General features: G+C 42.7%; 1 protein-coding gene across 1 annotated transcript in view; it reads left to right on the forward strand.

The window, feature by feature from the left end:
* The window catches only part of CSMD1 (CUB and Sushi multiple domains 1), a 1,813,702-nt gene that overhangs the window by 1,747,712 nt on the left and 42,547 nt on the right, over nt 1–23,443 (forward strand). Inside the window, exons 51-53 of the mRNA XM_032618622.1 lie at nt 2,455–2,649; nt 8,253–8,426; nt 22,955–23,128. Of these exons, the coding sequence (XP_032474513.1) occupies nt 2,455–2,649; nt 8,253–8,426; nt 22,955–23,128 (543 nt within the window). The remainder of the gene's footprint in view (nt 1–2,454; nt 2,650–8,252; nt 8,427–22,954; nt 23,129–23,443) is intronic.

A 23,443-nucleotide genomic window follows, 5' to 3' on the forward strand; every position in this document is an offset into this window, starting at 1 on the left:
TTAGAGCCTAGCAGGGAGACAGAGATGCAAGCAAACAATTAAACCAGAATCAGATAATTAAAAGGAAACCAAATTCCATTTTCATAAAGAAAGCGGTGAGGACATGGGGAGGGGGCAGGGGAAGCTGGGACGAAGTGAGAGAGTGGCATGGACGTATATACACTACCAAATGTAAAATAGATAGCTAGTGGGAAGCAGCCGCATAGCACAGGGAGATCAGCTCGGTGCTTTGTGACCATCTAGAGGGGTGGGATAGGGAGGGTGGGAGGGAGATGCAAGAGGGAGGAGATACGGGGATGTATGTATATGTATAGCCGATTCACTTTGTTGTACAGCAGAAACTAACACACCACTGTAAAGCAATTATACTCCAATAAAGATGTTAATTTTTTTTTTTTTGATGTACGTGGGCTTCTCACTGTTGTGGCCCCTCCCGTTGCGGAGCACAGGCTCCGGACGTGCAGGCTCAGTGCGGCATGTGGGATCTTCCTGGACTGGGGCACGAACCCGTGACCCCTGCATTGGCAGGCGGACTCTCAACCACTGCGCCACCAGGGAAGCCCCCCCCCAAATTTTTTAAATAAAATAAAGAAAGAAAGAGGTAATCGTGCAGAATTTGGAAACCACTGCTGTGGATGATATTAGCAGAAGAAAACTTCTGATTCCACTGTGTAAGCCAACATTGAAACCTTCTTGGCAGAAACAGAGTTTATAAAAGATAGTTCAGTAATTAAAAACCATCAAGTTAATTCTAGAAACACAGCTTTGATGAAATGGATTTTATTTGAAAATTTAAATTAGATTTTTAAAAATTTATTTATTTATTGTTATTTTTGGCTGCGTTGGGTTTTCGTTGCTGCACGCGGGCTTTCTCTAGTTGAGGCGAGCAGGGGCTACTCTTTGTTGCGGTGCGCAGGCTTCTCGTTGCAGTGGCTTCTCTTGTTGCGGAGCACGGGCTCTAGGTGCATGGGCTTCAGTAGGTGTGGCTCGTGGGCTCTAGGCGCACGGGCTCAGTAGTTGTGGCGCACGGGCTTAGTTGCTCCACGGCATGTGGGATCTTCCCAGACCAGGGCTCGAAGCTGTGTCCCCTGCATTGGCAGGCTGATTCTTAACCACTGCGCCACCAGAGAAGTCCCAGATTTTATTTGAAATATGCAGCAGGATTGAAATTGAGTTATGGATTTGTCAGTTTAAAGACATTAAGGTCTTTTCAGAAATGGCAATCATGCCTGAAATTCTAAAGGTAATCTGGTTAGAAAAAAAAATTATTTATATCACTAGGTAAAACACTTGACCATCCATATACATTTTGGATAATTGTTTTACCTAAAAAATACCTGAGAACTCTATCTAAGGATTATTTTTAAATTAGAAAGTTCTTTTCACATTTTAAACCTTGTTGATATTATTATTGCAATAATACCAAAAAGGCCTATTTTTTCTGTTTATTTGCACATAGTAATGGTAAAATTACCAAGAGAAGCTTAAATGGGATTTTTGTAACATTTTGGATATGTCTGATTCAATTATAATGAACTTGTATAGAATTTATAAGTAAAATGTATTTATTAATATTATTCTGGAAAAAAAAGTGGTCTCTTTAGCTAATTCTTCGAGGGTCAATAAATTAATCAATCTGGTCAGCTTTGTGGGTAGCTGACTGTGAAGGTTATCAGCTGATGTAGCTTCATAGTTAGGGAAGTAGAGTTCTAGTTCCTAACATTGTAAAATTAATTTTAAATATTATTGTACTCTTCAGAAAATATATAAACTCACATATATCAAACCTTGCATATATTTTCAGCATTGTCACTCCGGTAGTATTGTACTACAGCTACTGCTATTACTACTGTTATTAAAAGTGTGGCTGCTGCTCTTTATTAAGTAGCTACTATAATTCTAGTTCGCCTCCTAAGGACATGAATAGATTCTCTCCTTTAAGATTCGTCAAACACTCTTCTGTATAGTATTAGTGTGTGTGCATGTGGATTTTGTGTGCCAATAAATCCAGTAATAGAGCGTATTACGTAGGGAGGAAGGGAATGAGGGCATCTGATTTTCTTGGTCTAAGCTGGTTTTCAGTTACTCAATTACAATTTCAAGTTTCTCAGAGGATAGAGACAAATTAGAAGTAAGAATTTTCTATTCATGCCTACATTTACCTGATGATCATTTTCAATGAACCTCGAGACTTTGTGGAAGTGATTTATCCCTTTACATGTAATCCCACTGCAAGATTTCCAGTGCACTTGCCATGAGGCTGTGGAATGCATTTTGCATATGGGATCGTTTTTGTGTGGCTATGTGGGTAGTAGAGAAAACAGCAAATAACAGGTGATGGTATCTCTTCTGTACAGCACGGTGAGTTTTATACAGGAGGCCTTTACCATGGAAAGCAGGCCTGGTCTGACCCCTTGAGAACAAAGTGATGATGTTAAGTGTGTTTCTTTCCAGCGGTCACTTGCCCTGGCATTGAAGCCCAGCTCTCAGAACATGTCACCTGGAGACTGGTGTCAGGATCCCTGAATGAGTATGGAGCCCAGGTGGTGCTGAGCTGCAGCCCCGGATATTACCTGGAGGGCCAGAGGCTGGTGCAGTGCCACGCCAACGGCTCATGGAGCATAGGGGTGGAGAGGCCGAGATGCAGAGGTGAGTAACAGGTGTGCTCCTGACCTCGAGGCCATCCTGAATGACTGACAGCGATGACATCCACCTTTTAAGGGACTGTAATCTATCATCCTATAGATAAATAGTGTAACCCAGTGGCATTTCTTTTCATTACAACAATGAACGTGTATTTTTCTTTTTTTTTTTTCGGTACGCGGGCCTCTCACTGTTGTGGCTTCTCCCGTTGCGGAGCACAGGCTCTGGACGCGCAGGCTCAGCAGCCATGGCTCACGGGCCCAGCCGCTCCGCGGCACGTGGGGTCTTCCCAGACCGGGGCACGAACCCGTGTCCCCTGCATCGGCAGGCGGGTTCTCAACCGCTGCGCCACCAGGGAAGCCCATGAACGTGTATTTTTATCTGACGTACTTAAATATATGACCGCTGCATTAAGTGTTAAATGCTGTCTTCTTCTTGTTGACAATCATATTTTACAAATGTTGAAATATTAGAATACTCAATATTTCAAATCAGCTCAAAAACAAATCCAGGCCTGTATTTAAAAAGATCAATCTTATTCCATGCACTGACTATTCAGACCTTTTAATTAGGATCTTGGGAATGCGTGTATTTATGCTAAGGATATTGTGTTCTCAAATAATGACTGTCTTGAAAAGGGAGATTATTATTCTCATAGGTACAAGATAAGCAGTTAAGCCTCTGAGTGGGTTTCATAATAAATATGAATAAATAGAAAAATAAAACAATATTAGCATTGTTCAGAGCACTGTTTGATTCAGACATATTTAATATAAAATCTTTAGTGGGATTGTTCACAGGAAATTATCATGCACAAAAACAAGCAGTTAGACTAGTGTCATATTTATAAAATACACAGCTCAGTAAGAATAAACCAGAATAAAAATGGAAAAAAGACAAAAGAAATAATGCTTCACTGTCTGTGATAATCATTCTAATTCCACTTTTAATGGAACAAATGGTAATAAAGCTCCCACTAAAGCTCTTCACCAGCATCACAAAGGTGAATCAGGAAGGGTCAGGGCCTCTGTGAGCTCATAATCCAAGTGGAAAGCACCCCCAGGTCCTGGACAGCCCTGCCTGAAGCTTATTTATTAATGGTTCCCAAATCATTCCCCAAAAGTGTCCTGGTTTGACTGTTGTCTGGTCACTGAATTGGTACTGAATTTCTCCGTGTTAGAGTCTGAATTAGTGAGCTCGCTCCTTCCCACATCTGTCCCCACCAGGAAGCTCAAGATGTGACCTGGAGACTCAGTCCTTAAGTGCATAAGGAGCAGATTTTTTTTTGTTTTTGGTTTTGTTTTTGTTTCTTGCAGTACACGGGCCTCTCACTGTTGTGGCCTACTCCCGTCGCAGAGCACGGGCTCCGGATGCGCAGGCCCAGCGGCCATGGCTCACGGGCCCAGCCGCTCCGCGGCATGTGGGATCTTCCCGGACCAGGGCACGAACCCGTGTCCCCTGCATCGGCAGGCGGACTCTCAACCGCTGCGCCACCAGGGAAGCCCAGGAGCAGATTTTTGTGAGCCCAATCTGCCATTCTGTGGTAGCTTTTTCACAGACTAAACACCAGGTCTACATTTTATTGGAACTGAACCAATAGAATCTTCACATGTATTGTCATCCAAATCATTGTTACAGCTAAGGAGCTGTATTTTTATTTATTTTGTTGTTTGCCTATGTTTTATCTAAGAATGGCCCAGTCCACAGGATCTCCTGGATCTAACTGTTTGGGTTACCTGCCTGCTTAGGGGCTGGAAATGTTAGGAGCTCCCACTCTGCTTGTCCAGTTAGCTCCAGATGAAGAGATGACCTTTGGCCACCTTCTAAGCGTATCCATAACAACTATGAAGTCAGCTGGGATAGTCGCCACTTCTTGAAGAGTTTGTGTTATTCTGACTCTAGGATATTCTACCATGTCCATAGACAGAGCCCAGGTATCCAGGGGTGAAGAGGACAGGAGACCTTAGTCTCACTTTGAAACTGTTAGCTCGGCAGTCACCCATCTTTGAGGAGGAATGACTATCAATGGTTATCTCTCAAGAAACAAGAAAGCAAAATTAAAATTCCATGTCTGGGGGTGCCCATATAACCCCCCTAACACAAGGACTGTGTAAAAGCTGGAGCCTATTGCAATTTTCTTGTTATGTGTATTTATTTTTTGACTTACTGCTTTAAAAATTAAGAAAAATGTTTATCACAGAAATTCATGAATCAAAAAGAAATCATCTTTGCATTTAAAATTTTATACACATGGACCTATAGAGCCACATTGGAATTTTGCTGTATTATAGATATCCAAAGAACATTGAATTCTGGCCTGGACCTCTTTCCTAACTGCTTAGTTCAGAGCTCGCATAAGTTAGACCTGGGTCAAGCCGTGAGGTCGGCAGGCTGGTCTTTGATGACCTATTTGTATTGATAATTGGGTATCTGCCTGGATTGATCATAAAACATCACGGGAGCATTTATCCTTCAGACTACACACTTCATCTGTGTCATAGGAGGCCACGGAGTGGACATTCTTATTCCATTCTGTGTCGGTGTGGACACTGGTCATCACTTAGAATGACCTAAATGTGAATTTTCTTGATAATATACTCACAAGTAAGTGTCCAGCCTGCATTAAATAACTCATGTGACACTAACTACCCCAGGGACAATGATTTCATGTGGACATTTTCACTTTGAGTGAGGCCTTCTTTCTGGCTTGATCCATGTATCTTGGCACTATCTCTCTTGGCCTACTAATCCAATTCCAGATTCTGGTCTGTATGGCATGCCTTCACATACTTAAAAATAGCTATCATATGTCCTCTGAACCTTTTCTTCACGATTGGCAGCACTGCCCCATTCACATGTGTGTCATGTCATGTATTTGCTGCTCCTGTCTAACTGCATATTCACAAGGTTTTTTTCCAGGAAGAACATGTTTGAAATTACCTACTCTTGACCCTATTTATTTGTCACATTCACAAATAATATCTGTATTGCCGACAATAACATCCATAATCCTGTTGACTTCACAGGTTTGAGAAATGAACTGTCTCAATATGATTTCTTTTTCAAAGTAGAGGATTTCAACATGACTGTAACTGTAGAATTGAAGGACAGAGGAAAGAGGCTTTTCAGGGGGGGTGAAGCAAAGCTTAGAATCCACAGTAATAATGAGAGAATACTACAGTATCAACAGTAAATCGGGCAGAGCTGGGGGCACCCTGAGTGTCTTCAGCTAAGCATCGTCTGCCCAAGACACACATCCTCTGTGCAAGACACACTCTGAGAATTCAGAGGAGACAGTTGACTGTCCGTATGAATATATATTTAACAGAAGAGAAAACAGCAAACTTACTGACTTTATTCTTGAAAACTTGATGGGAGAAAAGAACACGGAAATAAAGCTTTCCCTTGGATGTTTGACACAGGTTTTTGTTTGTTTGTTTTTTAGGGGAGAGGGGTTTTCCCTTTCAATTAGGGGAACTTTTCAGGTGGGTGCTGCCTACCTCATTAACGTGTTGGGTTTACTGCCAATCAAATCTCTACGACTGAGACCCCATTATCCAGCTGCTGGAAAGCTAGTATTTGTTCCATTAGTTCTTCTTTATAGTCTAGTGAATCTTAGTAGCGGACAAGCCTAAGATAGTTCCGTCACCAGGATATTTTGAACAGAGGCTAAAAGAATAGAAGAGAGTCAGCCTTTCTGCTAGTCCACCATTAACGGTGTGTCAAGACCTCTGAGAGGAGGTGTGCTCAGACCTCACTGCTATTTCACACTTCTTACTAAAAGCTGAGGTTTCAAAACACGGTCCAATTATCCTGAATGGCTACAAGTGGATCTTTAAATATCATAGCTCAGGGTGAAGTTCATACTATGTTTGAGAAGAGGCTTAATGGAAAGTTCATAACTAATTGTAAAAAATCTAAATCCGACTCAAATCCATTGACATTTGGTAGAGCAAACATGTTAGCAGTATCACTAAATGCATAAGATATGACCCTGTAAGAGTTTAACAATCCTGCAAACTAAGAAATCCTCATGGTTCCCTCAACAACAATAATGTTCTGATCATGACATACGCTAGAGCTGAACTTCGCAAATTTTTGGTGAGCAGTGCCCCTAGAACACACATTTCCTGGCTGTGTCTGTCTGTCCGTTTGAAATGGAACCAGGATTATGTGTCTTGGAGTAAAATCAGCTTGATTCAAAAGACTGGTTTAAATGATAAAATTTTCTTCACTTGAATTACCAGTAAAGGTCTTCAGACTTGGGATTCAGTTCCCTGAATAGGTCCTGAGATGGGCTTCACTGTTAGCGAACCGGGACCCAGCCCTGGTCAGGTGCAAGGCATTGCTTTAGGTGCTCCCACAGTCCTCTCTTTGAATCCGCTGCACAGCCCTACCTGGCAGGTGCTGGTATTAACCTTTAGGTGATGAACCAGGAGGACTGGGAGACTTAGAGAAGGTGGCCGGCGCCACCCAGCTAGGAACTGGCAAAGCTGAGCAGAACCTGGCTGGGTAGCCCGCAGCCAGAATCTGTGTTCTTAATCATGACTTTTCGCTGCCTCCTATCAGTTTACTGTTAATTAGGGCTCAGTAATTTTTAGCTACATGGCAGCTTTGCCCTAAGCCCTTTACACATAAGAACTCACTCAGTACATCAGGAAGTCTTTATCACACTTCTTAGAAGAGCTTTTCAAACACTTTCATTCTTACCTGTTAAAACACATTTCAGCCTCTGATGAGCAGTTGGCCTTGATGACTTCATGATTTCCTCCTCGCCTGAGATTCTACTGATTTCTTTGTGCTCAAACTTGTGGATTTGGAGAGTGCAGGGAGTCAGGTGGTATAACAAGTATCTATAATGAAAGTGACCATTGCATTCATCTCCCCAACTGGAGTTATCGTGTGGGTGTAAGTGGTCACGGTCAGTAATTATGCTGGACACACGTGTGAACTGGGTACCTACATCTATAATCACTTAAGGTCTAGATTTTATTATTTTTTAATTTTCAGAAAGTTTGCACATGTCCTATATAGTCAGCATTTTTATGGAGTTCATGATCCCAACAACTTATAAAAGTAAACGGAAATAAAAATGAACTCAGTCCTTCTGCTGCAGTGGGCATCCCGGGTTTAATTCCTCACTGCTGATGACTTTATACCAGCTGATGACTTTGGGAAAGACCACCCACTTTTCTTAATTCCTGCTACACACACATAGGTGTCTGGTAACTATGATGTGATTCTTGTGATTGGTGTAGACTGAAAAGAGGACAGAAAGCCAACTCATTTGACTGATTTTCTCATGTGTGAATATGTTTGTATACTGTGTGTTTACTCAAGAAAAGTTTAGCTGCCTGTGAGGATGAAAAAAATAGCAGTGGGTAAAAAAAGGGATGTTTTGGATTCCACCCTAAACCTTCAAGTTTTCATTTCAAGGATATAAGAGAAGAAAAATTAAGCTTCCTAGGTGGTGTGTCTAGCTCACCCTTAGATGACACCCCTGCCCGTGTTCTTAATGAAAATGAAGACTGAAGATTTTGTCGTTTTTAAACAAAAGAGCAGTCTGCAGACCTGAAATAATATTCACTCTGTTTTTCTTTTCCTTCTAGTGATCTCGTGTGGAAGCCTGTCCTTTCCCCCGAATGGGAACAAGATTGGAACAATGACAGTGTATGGCGCCACAGCCATATTCACGTGTAACACAGGCTACACACTTGTGGGTTCTCACGTCAGAGAATGCTTGGCCAATGGGCTCTGGAGCGGCCCCGAGACTCGCTGTCTGGGTAAATTAATCCATCATCGGGCACTTGTTTAACTCAAATAAACCTTAAAAATAGAGGATGGCTGGGTAAAGCATGGCACTGCTTGCCATAAATGCTCTGACAGAGTGTTACTAAATCCTACCTGGGTTTTTCTTTTTCTTCTTAAGAGGATATTAGGGGTAGGAGTTTATTAATTAATTAATTTATTTTTGCTGTGTTGGATCTTCATTTCTGTGCGAGGGCTTTCTCTATTTGTGGCAAGCGGGGGCCACTCTTCATCGCGGTGCGTGGGCCTCTCACTGTCGCGGCCTCTCTTGTTGCAGAGCACAGGCTCCAGACGCGCAGGCTCAGTAGTTGTGGCTCACGGGCCTAGTTGCTCTGCAGCATGTGGGATCCTCCCAGACCAGGGCTCGAACCCGTGTCTCCTGCATTAGCAGGCAGATTCTCAACCACTGCGCCACCAGGGAAGCCCCTCTACCTGGGTTTTTAATGCTGCACTTTACAATATGACTTCTTCTTTAAGTATCTAAAGGGATTTTTTAAAAATCTGAGCAATAAATGTGGGTCACATGTTGCCTTAAGTGACACAAAGACTATTTTATAGACTGCTGAGCATGTCACTACACTCAAATGCCATCATGATTTTAGAATGCATGAAAATAAACTTCAAAATTATCATACATTTTATCTTTTTAAATTTTTTAAAAATTATGTTAATAAGTTAGTGTGATATTAATGTCCGTCAATATAAGGACAATGAATTATTTAAAATTGAAAGTGTGCATAGTAACTTGGTCTTCTTTTTCCCAAGGATTAACATTTTCTGCATGACAATTTTTTTAAAAATTGGGCTGAAAATTTTTCCATGGAAAAATCTTGTGAATAAGTACATGGAAATTGTTGAATAAGCAGCTTAGAGTACAGTGATTTTGGATGCTCCTTTTAGATCTCCAAGTAATTTGCAAAACATATAAACTGCTTTCAGTCCTTTAGAACTCTCTCTGTGATCTCAGTAATTTTGTAATCACTCCAAAGCAGTAGAAGCTGGAAGGTTTAAGCTTCTGAACCTCTGTGGGCTAGGCTCGCTTTAGGAACTAAGCCAGGACCAGTAAATTTTAAATAGTAATAATCTGTTCTTTTCACTGGAGAGAATTTGAAGAAACACTCAGGAGAATTTGAGGATGAAAGTAAAGTAGCAGTCCCAGAAAAATGCAACTGACGAAAGAAGGAGGTTTTCAGGCTTATCCATGAAATGACTTCCTCCAGATTAATACAAGACTTAGATCAGTGCTGCTCGAATACTCTGTGTGTGTGTATATTCCTGTTGAGTGTAGTCACTGTAGTTTTCAGCCGAGTGCTTCTGGGATTTTCTGAGCTTTCCTAACTGTTCTTGTGAGATTGGCCACTGAGTAGTGCTCTCCGTAAGGCAGCTGCAGTTGGGGTAGGTTTTCTCCGTCAGCTGCAGTGGAACTTGGTGCCTTTGAAGGGGATTAGGTGATCTAAGAAATTGCATCTCCGCTATGAATTGTAAGATGGAAAGTAATAGCAATTTACATTTGATTAGTGCCTTATGGGATGAAGGTAGGGCAGTGGTAGCCTCAGGGGCTTTAAGTGTCAAGTTTAGTTTATGTAACTGTTGAATCATGGGACCAGCTCAAGCCTTACTGGTTGCAAATAAACCTTTACCTGTTGTGTGGCATTCTTCTGACAGAAGGTTAGGACTTTGAAGTAGAAAGGATGAAATGCATATTGAATAGTTGGCTGGATGGAGAAGCTCAAAGGCATGGCCTCAGTGGTATGCAATATGGCTTAGACGCTTTTTGGAAGAGGGAGTGCTCAGAAGGAATTTAAACTGAAAATAAAGAGGAAGAAAAATGTCCAGATTATAATGTATAAAACACTAGTGTTGTAGAACTTGGACACGGCATGTAAAGAATAATACAACTGTAAAGGCATGAAGTATTTAAAAGACACAATGAGAAAGGGGTGAGAAATGATGCATAGCCACCTGTTTATAAACTAATGAGTAAAGAATGTGTAATAAATTTAGTTTAAATATTTTAAAAGTTTGTAAACATAGTCTCCCAGCTACCACTGAGACTTGAAGGGGTAAAATCCATAATACACAGCATATGGCAGTGAAGGATAGCTCTCTTCCTGAAAAATCGGTGGCTGTTGGGTAGATAATGTAGTGTAACCCAGCAGGAATACATGGCCACAGGACCCAGAGTGCTGTGCGAGACACAGCAGAGAATGTGGGGAGAAGAGCAAGCAGGTGGAGAACAGAGGTGATGTCTGTACTGGAGAAGATTATAAAACGCTCAGAAGGGGAAAGGGAAGAGGGGCTGTGATCCTAAATCTGGCACAGACACCTGACAGAGTAGATGTTGGATTCCTCCGTAATCCAAACATTAACAAGATGCCCTATTTGGATATAGTAATTTGAATGGTGTTATTTATTGATGACTGAAAATGTGCATTTTGAGTTTTATCTTATTGAACTCTCATTAAGCATATTGTAAGTGCTCAGTACTCCGACTTACAGATAAGAAACAAAACTTAGAGCTTAGGAATTTGCCCAACGTTGCAAAGCCAATAATATGCATCAAAAACAGCATTAAACCTAAGCAATTTGACCATAGAACACAGGCTTCTTAACATTAGGGTATATAAGTAGTTTTTTTTTTTTATAAGTAGTTTTTTACATTTTGTGCTACTTCACCAATATATTTATCTCTCAAAAAAAGAGATACAATAAAAGAGGGCATTATACTACTATGCTAATTCTGACCAGTGAAGAGAAATTTGTTGGTTAGCTGGAGGAGAAATGAGCCTTCGTGCTAGACTACTTACTCCCCACCCCAAGGCACCTGCACCAAGAGGGTGTTTAGTACCTAAGTGGCTCTTCGTGGATGATTTTGTTCTCCATCCTGCACGGTTCCTGGGCCTCTTGCTTACCAATCCCACTATTATTTTCTTTCCATTTCTTGTCTTTTGAATTATTCCTTTGTATGTTTCCATGGTTTTGAATGTCTTAAAAGTCTGGGTTTCTACCAAGCTAAATGACCTTGGGTAACCTTTAGGCTCATGCGGACCCTGTGAGGATAAACTATATAGTCATGGAAGGAAAATGACTCACAGTGACGAAGGAGGTAATCGCTAGGGATACTTTCTAAAAATTCAGATACTTTGCAAAAATAGTCTATATGATCCCATGACTTCAACTCTAACAGAGAAGAGGCAGGACCCTCAAAAACCGAAACAACCCCCAAAACTCTGACTTTAAGAAACAAATCACCCCAGTGTGGAGGAAATGGGAAATTACCCAAGGAAACAGAGACAGTTACACCAGATGTCTACAATGCATCCAGTTAAGAGAATGAAGTACACTTGAAGGGCCATGTCCTGAAGGACAGATCTGCCACGAGCTGGGAACAACAGAATTATTCAGGACCATGAAATGTAAGGCGCATGCATAAGTGACGTTTGAAATAAAACCCAAGTTCACTCATCAGAGTTGGTGTTAAAGGAAGTGGATGAAAGAAAGCAGAAGGGCTCAGCTTCCTCCTTATGCTGTCTTTTCTGTAAAGAATTATGATGTGAATATGAAGGTTAGAGAATCTTTTATATCAGACACTGGAACCCCAAGAAAGAGAAGGAGTCCATCAAAGAGAACTTGAGAGTTTCAAGTAGCGTTGAGTCTCCTGGCCAGGAGAGTCCCATCCAAGCAAGCTTCGGGTACCAGGGGGAAGATGGCCGAGTCATTGGCTCCTGTGGGATGTCATTAAAAGGAAGTACTCTAGGGCTTCCCTGGTGGCACAGTGGTTGAGAGTCCGCCTGCCGATGCAGGGGACGCAGGTTCGTACCCCGGTCTGGGAAGATCCCACATGCCGCGGAGGGGCTGGGCCCATGAGCCATGGCCGCTGAGCCTGCGCGTCCGGAGCCTGTGCTCCGCAACGGGAGAGGCCCCAACAGTGAGAGGCCCGCGTACCGCAAAAAAAAAAAAAAAAAAAAAAGATTGCCTGAGGGACAGTACATGAATGATGTTCAGTGGATTGCTGTGATTTGGGAAGGAGGTTTCCAGGTGTTTGTTTCTCTCTCCTCACTCTAGTCCTTTCCAAAACATTTAGCTCCTGGGTGAGGGCATAACACTGCTAGCTGAAAGAGTAAGAATAAATATGTGATGGCAGATTCAGGGAATCTTCAAATCGAATGGTCGGCCAAATAGATTTCATTAGACATAGGAAAATAATGGAAATAGTGTAAAATTTTACTCAAAGTAAAAAACAAAAGAACTCAATGTACATGGTGAGGAGAAAATTATGAAATCATAGCACACACAGAAGGACTGGGTGTTTTGGACAATGGAAGGCTCGTTTGTGCGAAGAGATGCCTCTGACACTGATATTGTTTTGTGACTAGTCTCCATCTTGTTCCGTGAGCCTGAGTGGCCATATCTGGGGTGATCATTTCAGTTCTGTGAGACAGTTTACATGGGCTCTTGAGGAATTGAAATGTGTATGTGGTGAAGGATCTGGTAACCATGACACTGGAGGAGTGTTTGGAAAACTTGTGATCCTAAGTTTGGCTGAGAGAAAAGTTAGGAAGTAATTAATATCTATTTTCAAATATTTAAAATAGTTGGTGGGAGAAAGAAGAAAAGAAAAAGAAATAAAATTAATTAAACACATCTGCCAAGGGCAAGGACCGGGATTGCTAATGATATTAATGAAACAGCTCCATTCATTGGTTTGAAATAGCAGAGTCTGTGTACAGAAAAATAGTTTTCAGACCCAATATAAGAAATATTTTCCCTTATTTATTTTTTAACATGTGGGATCTGTCCAGAAATGCAGTGAAGACTTCCTATAGAAGGTGGTTGGCCACCTGGCAGGTTTTCGTCTGGGGCTCCATTAGACTCAGCTTTATTGATTCTACACCCACCGTGCCTTCTCCATCACAATGCAAAATACTTTGGCAAAAGCATTTTTCAAGTTGTGCGTGAGGTATCTTGCTTATTTTTAGGGTTACTAGAACAAAAACGCTTTTGCCTGAGATTTTCCTTCTATTTCATGTGGAGCAGGGATCGCTTGTTTCTAGTTGTGGTACGATGGTTATTTCCAGTGGTTTCCGTCGGGGAAGAATACACCGGATTCCTTGATGATCACTGCAACAGAAATGGCCAAGCATATGCACAGACGCTGCCACAGTGAGAGTCTTGTGATTGTTAATGGTAGGACAGCTGGATTTAAGGAGATGACGGGTGATTTTCTTTGTCTAACATTCGAGAACCTAATTATGCTGTGTTTGCAGGTACCTAGTCTGAATTCTAAGCTAGAACCTTTGAGAAAAGATAGAAGAAGGAAAGCTGGGCAACCCTGTGTGCAAACATAATTATACCTAAAATTTAGGCAAAGTAATACATTATGTGTATCAGAGTACATTTTTATAAAGGGTTAGCCCACACTGAATCAACGCCATCGTCCCTGCTTTACAACTGGGCTCTCCCAGGGGGCTGTGAATTGCCCCGGACTTGTTCTGATTTACCAGCTGTGCTATGCAATGCTACAAATCTCCCTGAGCTGGAGAATTAAGCACTGAGAAGGCTCACCCCATATCTGCATATCGGGTAACTTACAGTCCATCAGGGAAGTTTTACTGTCCCCATGCTCCCTTAATTATTTTCTTCTGTTTATCTTCCCTGCAGTAGTTTGCATTGAACCCGACACAGAGCACACCGACTACACGAGGTTGTACATTTGTAATCCAGGTCTCCTATCATAGAAAGCTACATTAATCTGTTGATACCATTTATATCATTTAGACTTTTTCAACACATAGTAACCCATCATGTCTTTCCCTCTGTTACCTCTTTTAATCTGTTTACTCAAGACGTCAGTGATAGATTGAGACATTTCCCACCTAAAGAACATTATCTTTTTTTATTAGATTATTTTGCTATTATCTGAAGTAAGTTTGCATTGCTATAATGACCTATGAGGAGATGAATTCTTTTGTAAATATGATATCATGGTGACATTCATGTGGCTAAAATAGCTAAATGACATGATTCAAAATGATATCATGAGACCATGTTTTTCCATAGTTGTTAGGGAATAAAACTGGAAAGTATTCAAAGGCCTTGTGTTTGATGATAGAGCCACGTACAGATTTTTAATAAAACAAGTGATTATGACAATGCTGATACTGCAGCAAAAAGATGATATTAGAGCAGAAAGATTAACCCCTCCCTCCTTGATCTCGGTACAAAAGGGATCTGCAGTATAAAACTTAGGCTGTATGGTAGTCAGGGAAGGTAACATAATTGGAAACACTCAGTGCTAATCTTCGCATTTTACATCTACATTATCAGTGGCTCGCAGATAAATGTCACAATATTCCTCCCAGCCACAAGTGCTTCTGTCTCTATTTCTGAATATTATCTAGTGATTTTCATTCAATTCCTCAAGAAATATTGCACAGGCTGTAAAGGTAAATAGGAGGTGGTTCTTTTTTCTTGTAAGGAAATTATCATCAAAGGAATAAACAAGATAAAAACCAAGTATCTTTAATAAAAAGTTGAGATTGATGAATGTCAGGAGAGAGGTCCATGCAGAGTCCTCCCCATACCCAGGGAGGGAGCCACTTTGATGAACAGGGGACTCCAACACACGGAAATGGACTAGGGTCATCCCAGAAATGAGGGCCACAGAGCAAACAGCAGCTGTACAGGTGCAGAACTGTGAGGCAGGAGGTCCTGATGGTTCGCCTGAACCAAGCACATCCCGGGCAGGGGCTCTCTGTGGTCCCACGTTGCTGAGGGACGGTGCTAATATGGCAATGTGATCATGGAAAGAATTCACGTCCTTTCACGAACACCCCCTCTAGATCAGGCAGGGGCTAATGCTGGTGCAGAGGCCATGACACTGCTCTTAGAACTCACAGTCTCAGAGTGGAGATAAATAGGTAAGAAAAATTCTATTTCTATCTGCTGAATTCAAAACAAAACAACCCTAACCATGTAGGTATTGTAAACGGATGGTCCTGGAGGTAGAGTCTCCTGCAGGGAAACCTAAAATAAGGGAGATGTTTGCGTTGAGTATTAATGGGCAGTAATTCCTTTAGGGTTTGTTTAGACTGCAAACACAGGGTGGATTTGGATTAAGTTATATGACATCTTACAGGCAGACGAGAATGTGAACGAAGTTTTATGCAAAAGGGCAGTGTGTGCAAAGTGATAGAGGTAAAAAGTGTGGTACATTGAGGGACTACATTAATAAAAAGGCAGATGAAAGATTTCTGAAAGCCCCAGAGACTACCCAAATCATGGTACTGGCCTGAAATTTTCTTATCAAATATGGTTTAAAATAATTGCCATTGACTAGGGTGTGTCAAACAGAGATGTGATACAAATGCATTTTGTGGCAAAGGGATGGGCCCTGGTCGTTGGTGTTACTAAGGGCACAGAGTGTTGCACAGCTCATCACACCGCTCCGGCCGATCCCTGCCAAGATTCATGTGCTTTCTGCGATACTGCATTTTCTCGGACTTCCACAAAGTTGCTCAACATTACCCCTCAAAATTGCTCGTGGAGAAAAAGAAGAAGTCTCATTTGTGAGAACTCAAATGTGTTCCTTTAATATGCACACATCTGGAGATTTAAATACCATCCATCGATGTTTAATGCTCTTAAATGTGTTCCCTGTACATAAGAGGATCTGATCCAGCTGACATTTCATGACCATTTGTTAATACTCAAGCGGTGTTTGCTATTGGCTTTAGAATTCACTGCCAAATACCCCTGCCTTTAGCCCCAAGCTGGAGTTATCACTGGAATGGGCAGAATGAAGCAGATTGCATTTCTAATTCTCTTGCAGGTACAGTGTACTTACAACGCTTATTATTTTATTTTCAGCAATAAGTACCAATAATAACAAAGCAAACATGAAGGTTGAATGTTTGGTTTGTAGATTTTCTAAAAATGTATGAATGTATTCGGTTCTAATCCCCAAACCAATATTTAGTATTTGTATTGATACAAACTGGCACAGTGAAAAGAAGGTTGACCTTAAAATAGGGAATTCTGGGGTGGGGGGGGCGACGTGTTTGTGTGTATGTGTGAGTGTGAGAGAGTGTGGCCTTAGGACAGGAGAGAGATCCAGCTATTCAGTTCCTATTGACGCACAGACCCCGCAGCGAGGATGCCCAGCACAGGGAACTCCTGTAACCTGGGAGCCACACACCCAGCAGGCCCCCTGGAGGAGCAGGTTTCCATGGCACCAGTGGAACTGTATCAAATTCCCAAATCACAGAATTCGCTTCTGAAATTGCACGAGTCTAGGTAATTATAAGAGGCTCTAACACACGTTCCCTGAAAGTATTCAATACTTGAAAGAAGCGTTCAGACTCTGCCTTTGTTGTGAGGTTAGGCACAACTGACATCTGACACTCTGTGTCTGTCACTCAGCAAAGTCACCACTGAAAGTCAGTGCCGTTTGTTAGGTTGCAGACTGTGATCAGTGCAGCATCAGAAACAGTGATGCGCAGTCCAGAGAGCTCAGCTAGCTGCTGCAAAACCCTGCCCGTGGGTGGGACTCCATCTCTACAGTGTACGTGCACGTGACTCCCAGACAGCAGGGATGCAACGGCAGGTATGGGGACAGAGGACGCAAGGGATTCCATTCATCCAGGGCGCAGTTTTCAGAATATTCGCTCTGCTGCTCAGAATCGTTGTACGACACACACTAAAACATCTGCGTGTACACTCTGGACAATAACGTTCTAGGACCACTGCTTGGAGAGGCTGGTCCTGCTGAGGCCCTGCCCTGGGGGATAAACGCGTTACTCGCGGAAAGTGCCGGTCCCCCTGCGCCATGTGCTGGCCCGGGCTGCGTGATGTCAGGGCCGCGGGCTGGCGGCTTCTCTGTGCTTGAGACCATGATCTGGGCTCCCACACGGCTGGGCCGCCGTCTGCCTTCTCCAGTTCCCACGCGGGACGAGTTTGTGGGAAACGCTCGACCCAGGAGGAAACTGAGAATCCCCTTGCCCCGTCCCTCTTTCTCCCTGGGTCTGGCTCCTGGCAGCCCCAAGGCGACTTCTCCCTGTGAGAGGCGACTGGCATTCATTCAACCTGGCCACCACTCTGTGTTTTAGCGAAGTTTGGTAGATTTTATTCCTCCTAACTCAATTTTTGACAAAGATGGTTAAAAGAGATTCTCTTTTCTATTTGGGACATCTAACTAAAGCATAATAACTAAAATATAGTAAATATAACGAAAGCTGTATTGTTTTTATCTAAAGTAGCATAAACTTAAAGGCCAGTGATTTTCACAGGGGAGTCATTTTGCAAATGAGGTGAAACCTGCAGACTCTAGTGACCCATTCACAAGTACGAAATCTCAATTTTTCAGAAATTTCATGGAATTCCTATTCCATTGTTCAATTCGTCTTAACAGGCCAATGTGAATGATATTTTTTAATGGTATAGTGTGTGAAACAAAAGAGAGTCACCTGACTAGAACTGGAAAATACCCACCCCAGCATGGAATTCTTGATTCTGCTACTGATTCTCTCAAGAACAATTTTAAGCAGTTGGAGAATTACCCGTTCCATAGTAATGCCTGTCTTCAGCAGGGAGAAAATGGAGAATTAAAGTGTAAAGTTCTAGGAATGTGGAAGTAGTAGAATTGGTTATTCACACTTAACTAAAAGAAAATTCAGCAGTTCCTTTAGGATATATCTCTGTACCTATCAATCAATCTGTCCATTGAATTAAAAATCCTATGCAGTTACAGGTTTACGGCATTCTACCTCATTCTTTAGCGCCTTGCTAGCCAGAGCTCTCAGGCTCTGATTAGTGGCAGGTTATTAAATTCACGAGTAGGATTGATGTAAAAATAAAATAGGCCACGTGCTTTTCACTTAGATTTTCTGTCCGCACTTTAATGGAACCATTTGTCAGGAAATTTGGCTTCCTTGATTTCCTAGGTGTGATGACACCCGCTACAGAATTGCCCGTAAAAAACATTTAGTGATCTTTGTTTAAGCTGAAGCCAAATGCTAATGAAAAAGAAACAAGCAAACAAAAGCACAAACACAAAACCTAGGGCCCTGGCATCACAGTGGCGGATCTACTGGATAATCACATTATTTTATTTAGTTGATATTTTGTTTTGAAATGTGCAGGGCTGCCCTCATCCCAATTCTTTTTTTTTTTTTCCAGTTAATAGAGTTACTTATCCTTCTTTACTGCTTTTTATACTCAGTGGAATAGTAATAATTTAATGCACCCAAAGTTATGGAGATGTAGCACATGAAATATGTAAGGTCATAAACTGAAGAGGGTAAAATGGGTGACCTTCTGGGAAATGCATAGTTTGGTCCAATAGCTCCATAGTCTTCATTTTAACTGAGACTCTAAAAATAAATAAAAGTTCTCAATACAGGGACCATTCTGTCACCTTCACCTGGCTAACAAACGTGCACCCTTCAGGCCTTAAATGTTGCCTCTTTCAGGGTGTCTGATGCCCAGCTGGGCTACATGTCCCTCTCTACGCCTCACCTCTTTTTAGTTTTAATGTACTTTTTATTTTTATTTATTTATTTTTAACAATGTTTATTTATTTATTTATTTAGGCTGAGTTGGGTCTCAGGGCCCTTCATTACAGTGGGCTTCTCTCTAGCTGTGATGCGAGGGCTTAGTTGCCCTGGGGCACGTGGGATCTTAGTTCCCTGACTCGGGATTGAACTGGTGTCGCCTGTGTTGCAAGGCGGATTCTTAACCCCTGGACCACCAGGGAAGTTTCCCTGTTCCTCACCTCTTTAGGGGCAAACACCCTGGGGCACTTTGCGTGTCAGACGTCCCGTCTCTTTTATGATTGTACCTTATTCTTCATTGAATCCCCAGCCCCAAGGACATTGCTGGCCCACAGCTAGTCAGCATTCAATTATTGCCAATAAAGGAAAGCCACCTAGGAGACAGTGGATTTGGAAATGCTTTGAAAACGTGAAGTTACTTTATCTCTATTCACTTCATCAAATGTCTAATGAGTGACTAATACATGTTAGACGGTCAGCAGATATCTGAACCTAGTTACAAAGATAGAGAAATGCTTTCTACATAGCGTGTCTATAACAAAACTGGGGCTACATTAAAAAAATTCACAAAGGACATATCCCAGTATTATCATAGGATAACAGAATCTTAAATTTGAAATAGAGCTCAGAGTACATTGAATTCAAATTCCACCTCATACAGTTTTTCCCTTCTACAACATTTTGACATGGTACTGTTGAAATTTTGGTTAAATACTCTAAGTGAAATATTCTGTATTTGTGAATAGCCCATAATTGGTCTAAGACTTTGAATGTTTTAAAGAGGAACTACCTGAGGGCTGGAAAGTTATACGAGTGACAAACAGATTGTTCTCTACCAGCTTCAGACCCAGAAGTGACATCGTCCACATGTACTTAAAATAGGAAGTGAAGTTTGAGGTGAGGCTGTCAATTCTTCTTCCTTCAGGCACTGAGCTGAAAGGGAGTGTTTTTGAAAGACATCCCCGATTTTCTTTAGGTCTTTAAGGGCAGTTCCTCCCAGAACTGAAGCGTCCACGTGTCAGAGAAGAGTTGCTGTTGGAAGCCTTTGTTTCCACACAAGCCTGTCACCCTTGCCTTCTGGTGTCTGGGGTGCACAGATATCTCCTTGCTGTGAGGATCGCTAATTTGCCAGGCTTTCAACAGAGAATGTGGCCTTGAAGCATGTGCTCCTACTGCAAACTTAGATGAAAACAATATGGTTGAGGTTTAAAAGTGAGTCTTGCCAGTCTTGTTTGTCTAAGTCAACAGTGAGGCTGTGCAGATCATGGAGAGGGAGGGGGACTTTCGTCGCAATGTACCCTTTCCAGCATCTCAGTTACCCTGAGCCTGGGTCCCTCCTCTTGGAGTGCTGATCAGGTTCAGAATACCCCCAAATGCTTGACATTCTCTAGAGTAACAGCCAGGAATCAGGTGGCCCACACTCTCTTTGAGGATTGGAGTGTGTTATTTTGGTGTGTGCTTCTCAAAATTACGTCATTTCCTTCTCGCCTCGGAAGTGGCTGGATCCCTGCAGTAGTAAGCCCATGTGTGGTGGCTCTGGCTCCTTTCTTGTCTCGGGGATGTGAGTGGGGCTCCACGTCTCTACCTGACGGAGATGGCCGTGCAAAGCCCAGCCTCTGGGAAGGAGCCCGCATCCGTGTTTCAGGATAACAGCCTCAGAAGCCCTCCTTTCAACCCCCGGAGAACATTCAGCCTCCTCCCAGTTCCCTGCTTGAGTCACGCCTGGTGTGGGGGGAGGCGATCTGGCTTCTGGTCAGAATCAGCTTTATTGATCTGGATCTGCTGAGTGTAAAAGCTGCAGAGGTGACAAGAGATCAAGCGAATCGAGCACAACTTGACCCGACCTCTTACAAATGTTGGGGCAGAGATTCTGCTCAAAGAGGGACACCTATCACCGATTCGGTTTTCTCCCTCTGTCCTCTGCAAGGTCATCTTGCTGATAACAGATCTAGTTCAAACCTAGGGTAACACAATGCAGCTGCATTGCCTTAAACAGAAATAGAGGGTACTGTTGAGAATTCGTCCAGAATGGTGGCATTAACCCTGAGTGTCATATGACAGTAGTTTGGCCATGGTCTCAGCTTTGGGGTTCCTGTGCTCTGAGTAAAGCACTGGCAGCTGGGTGCTCTATTCGGGGCGGTAGCGGCCAGGCGAAATCCACCCCAAAACGCTCTGCAGCTGCTCCAGCCTAAGGAGCGAGTTTTGGCGGACAATTTAGGAACTCTCCTTGGCTATCCGAAACCCGTGTGTCACTCACATCCTTTTCATGTCAGTTACTGCTAATGCTCCATAGTTTGTTAACAAGATACTCTTTCCATGTACGAGAGGAGGGGAGAGGTGGGGGGGAGGGGCAGAGAGGAGGACGGATGGAGGGGAAGGAAAGAAAGTGGAAGGAGAGCGAAAGAGAAGAAGGGAATCCCGCCTCTCCTAGTTTTCCCCGGACCACACAGCACCTTCCTACTGTTACAGAGAAAGAATATTCATGGCGCTCCTTAAAGATAATGAGGCAGACTTTTTTTTAGGACCCTAGCGATTGGTGTAGGGACCAGGGTGATGGGATTTCACAAAGATATGGCTCAACCCCAGATGCTGTGTGGGCCCGTGGGGGTCACAGCCAAGGGGCAGGGAGGGGGCACAGGTGGGACATTCCTGAGAGGGAACCTCAGGGCTTGGAGGGGTTCTGGCTGAACCCACCTACCAGTGGCGGGTGGGGATGAGAAACTGGATCAGATGTTGAGGCTGGAGGGTTCTTGTAGGGTGACTTAGAAGGGTGCTTGCTGAAGTTGGCTTCTACAAGGAGGTGCACAGGTGGGCCTCGGGGGAGTGTCAGGACCCGGATTAAAGCTTTTTCAGGCAAAGAAGCTTTGTCATTCCCCTGCCTTCAACTCACGAAGGACTGAAAATTCCTCTAGCTTCTCTCCCCACTTGGAAGCCCTCTGGTTCTGAAGCTTCTCTGGCACCCTGTTTGCCAGCAACCTCCTTACGTATCAGAGTCCTCACATCAGTACTATTTTCCTCCCCTTAAGTAATGATGTTCACCCCAGTTTCGTCTTTGGGCCCTTTCTTTCCTTGCTGTACATACTTTTCACGGGCGAGCTCAGCCACCTGTTGGGTTCAGCCTCCATCTGTAATCTAGCTTTTCCTAAATCTCTGTCTGCAGGGTGTCCCTCCCCTGAGCTCTGGACTTCTGTGTTCAACTGAGGATGTGACATTTTCCCCTAGACATCAGTTCAAACATAACTCAAATGGACATTTTCTGAAATTGAACTTATTTTCTGATATCAATCCTTCCTTTGGAATTTCACAGATATTTCAGGAATCTAGTCTCTCACGGGGAGATCCTTCCATCCTTTTCTTTGCTACCCATTTTCAGTAGGGTTACAGAACTTATATTAATTCCAAGTGTCTCTTCCTTTTTTTTGGCCTTTATTTGGAAATAGAATAAATAGATAAATAACATAAAATATCAATAAGTAAAAGAAATAAATGGAGAAACCATACCTGGGGAAATACCTTTTAACAATTTTATATTTGAACTATTACTTATGTTACCCACAATTGTTGAGAAAAATTAATGAGTTGAAGAAAACTCTATCAAATAAAAAATATATAAATGGAAAAAATTCCAATAATGTTTGCTTTCAACGCTGTCAGTCACTTGACAATAAAGATAAACTAATTTTGAATGTAGTACTTTTATTATTTTAGATTTTTTTATTGGAGGATACTTGATTTACAATGGTGTGTTAATTTTTCCTGTACAGCGTAGTGACCCGGTTATACATATACATATATACCCTTTTGTATATTCTTCTCCATTGTGGTTTATCCCAGGATGTTGAATAGAGTTCCCCGTGCCATACCGTGGGACTCTGTTGTTTCTCCACGAATGTGGTACTTTTATAGAAGACAAGCTCTCCAGCGTGTTTTTGTTGGTTTTGCTTGCTTTTCAGCTGGCCACTGCGGCTCCCCGGATCCCATCGTGAACGGCCACATCAGCGGCGACGGCTTCAGTTACAGGGACACCGTGGTTTATCAGTGCAACCCCGGTTTCCGGCTCGTGGGGACTTCCGTCCGGATATGCTTGCAAGACCACAAGTGGTCCGGACACACCCCAGTCTGTGTCCGTAAGTACAGCCTGTGAACTAAGTCAGTGGGTGCTTCCCTTCGTGGTGTTTTCTTTTGTCATTAGGTCATAACACAGACACGTTTAAGCTCAGAGAAAGGATGGAGAGCTGTCGGAAGAAAGAGAACGTGGGCGCCCCTCCCTTTCCGTCTTTGGTCCTTCTCCCATTCCATGTCCTTCCGACGCCTCCTCCAGGCTCTCTCCACATTGAGTTTGCTCACCAGCTCATCTCAGATGGGTCCCAGGATGAGGGATGTCAGGCATTCATTCTCCCAACGTTGTCCCAGGACGACAAGGTGGAAACAGCATCCCACCA

Source organism: Phocoena sinus, chromosome 21 (genome assembly GCF_008692025.1).
Source record: "Phocoena sinus isolate mPhoSin1 chromosome 21, mPhoSin1.pri, whole genome shotgun sequence".
Lineage (NCBI taxonomy): Eukaryota > Metazoa > Chordata > Mammalia > Artiodactyla > Phocoenidae > Phocoena > Phocoena sinus.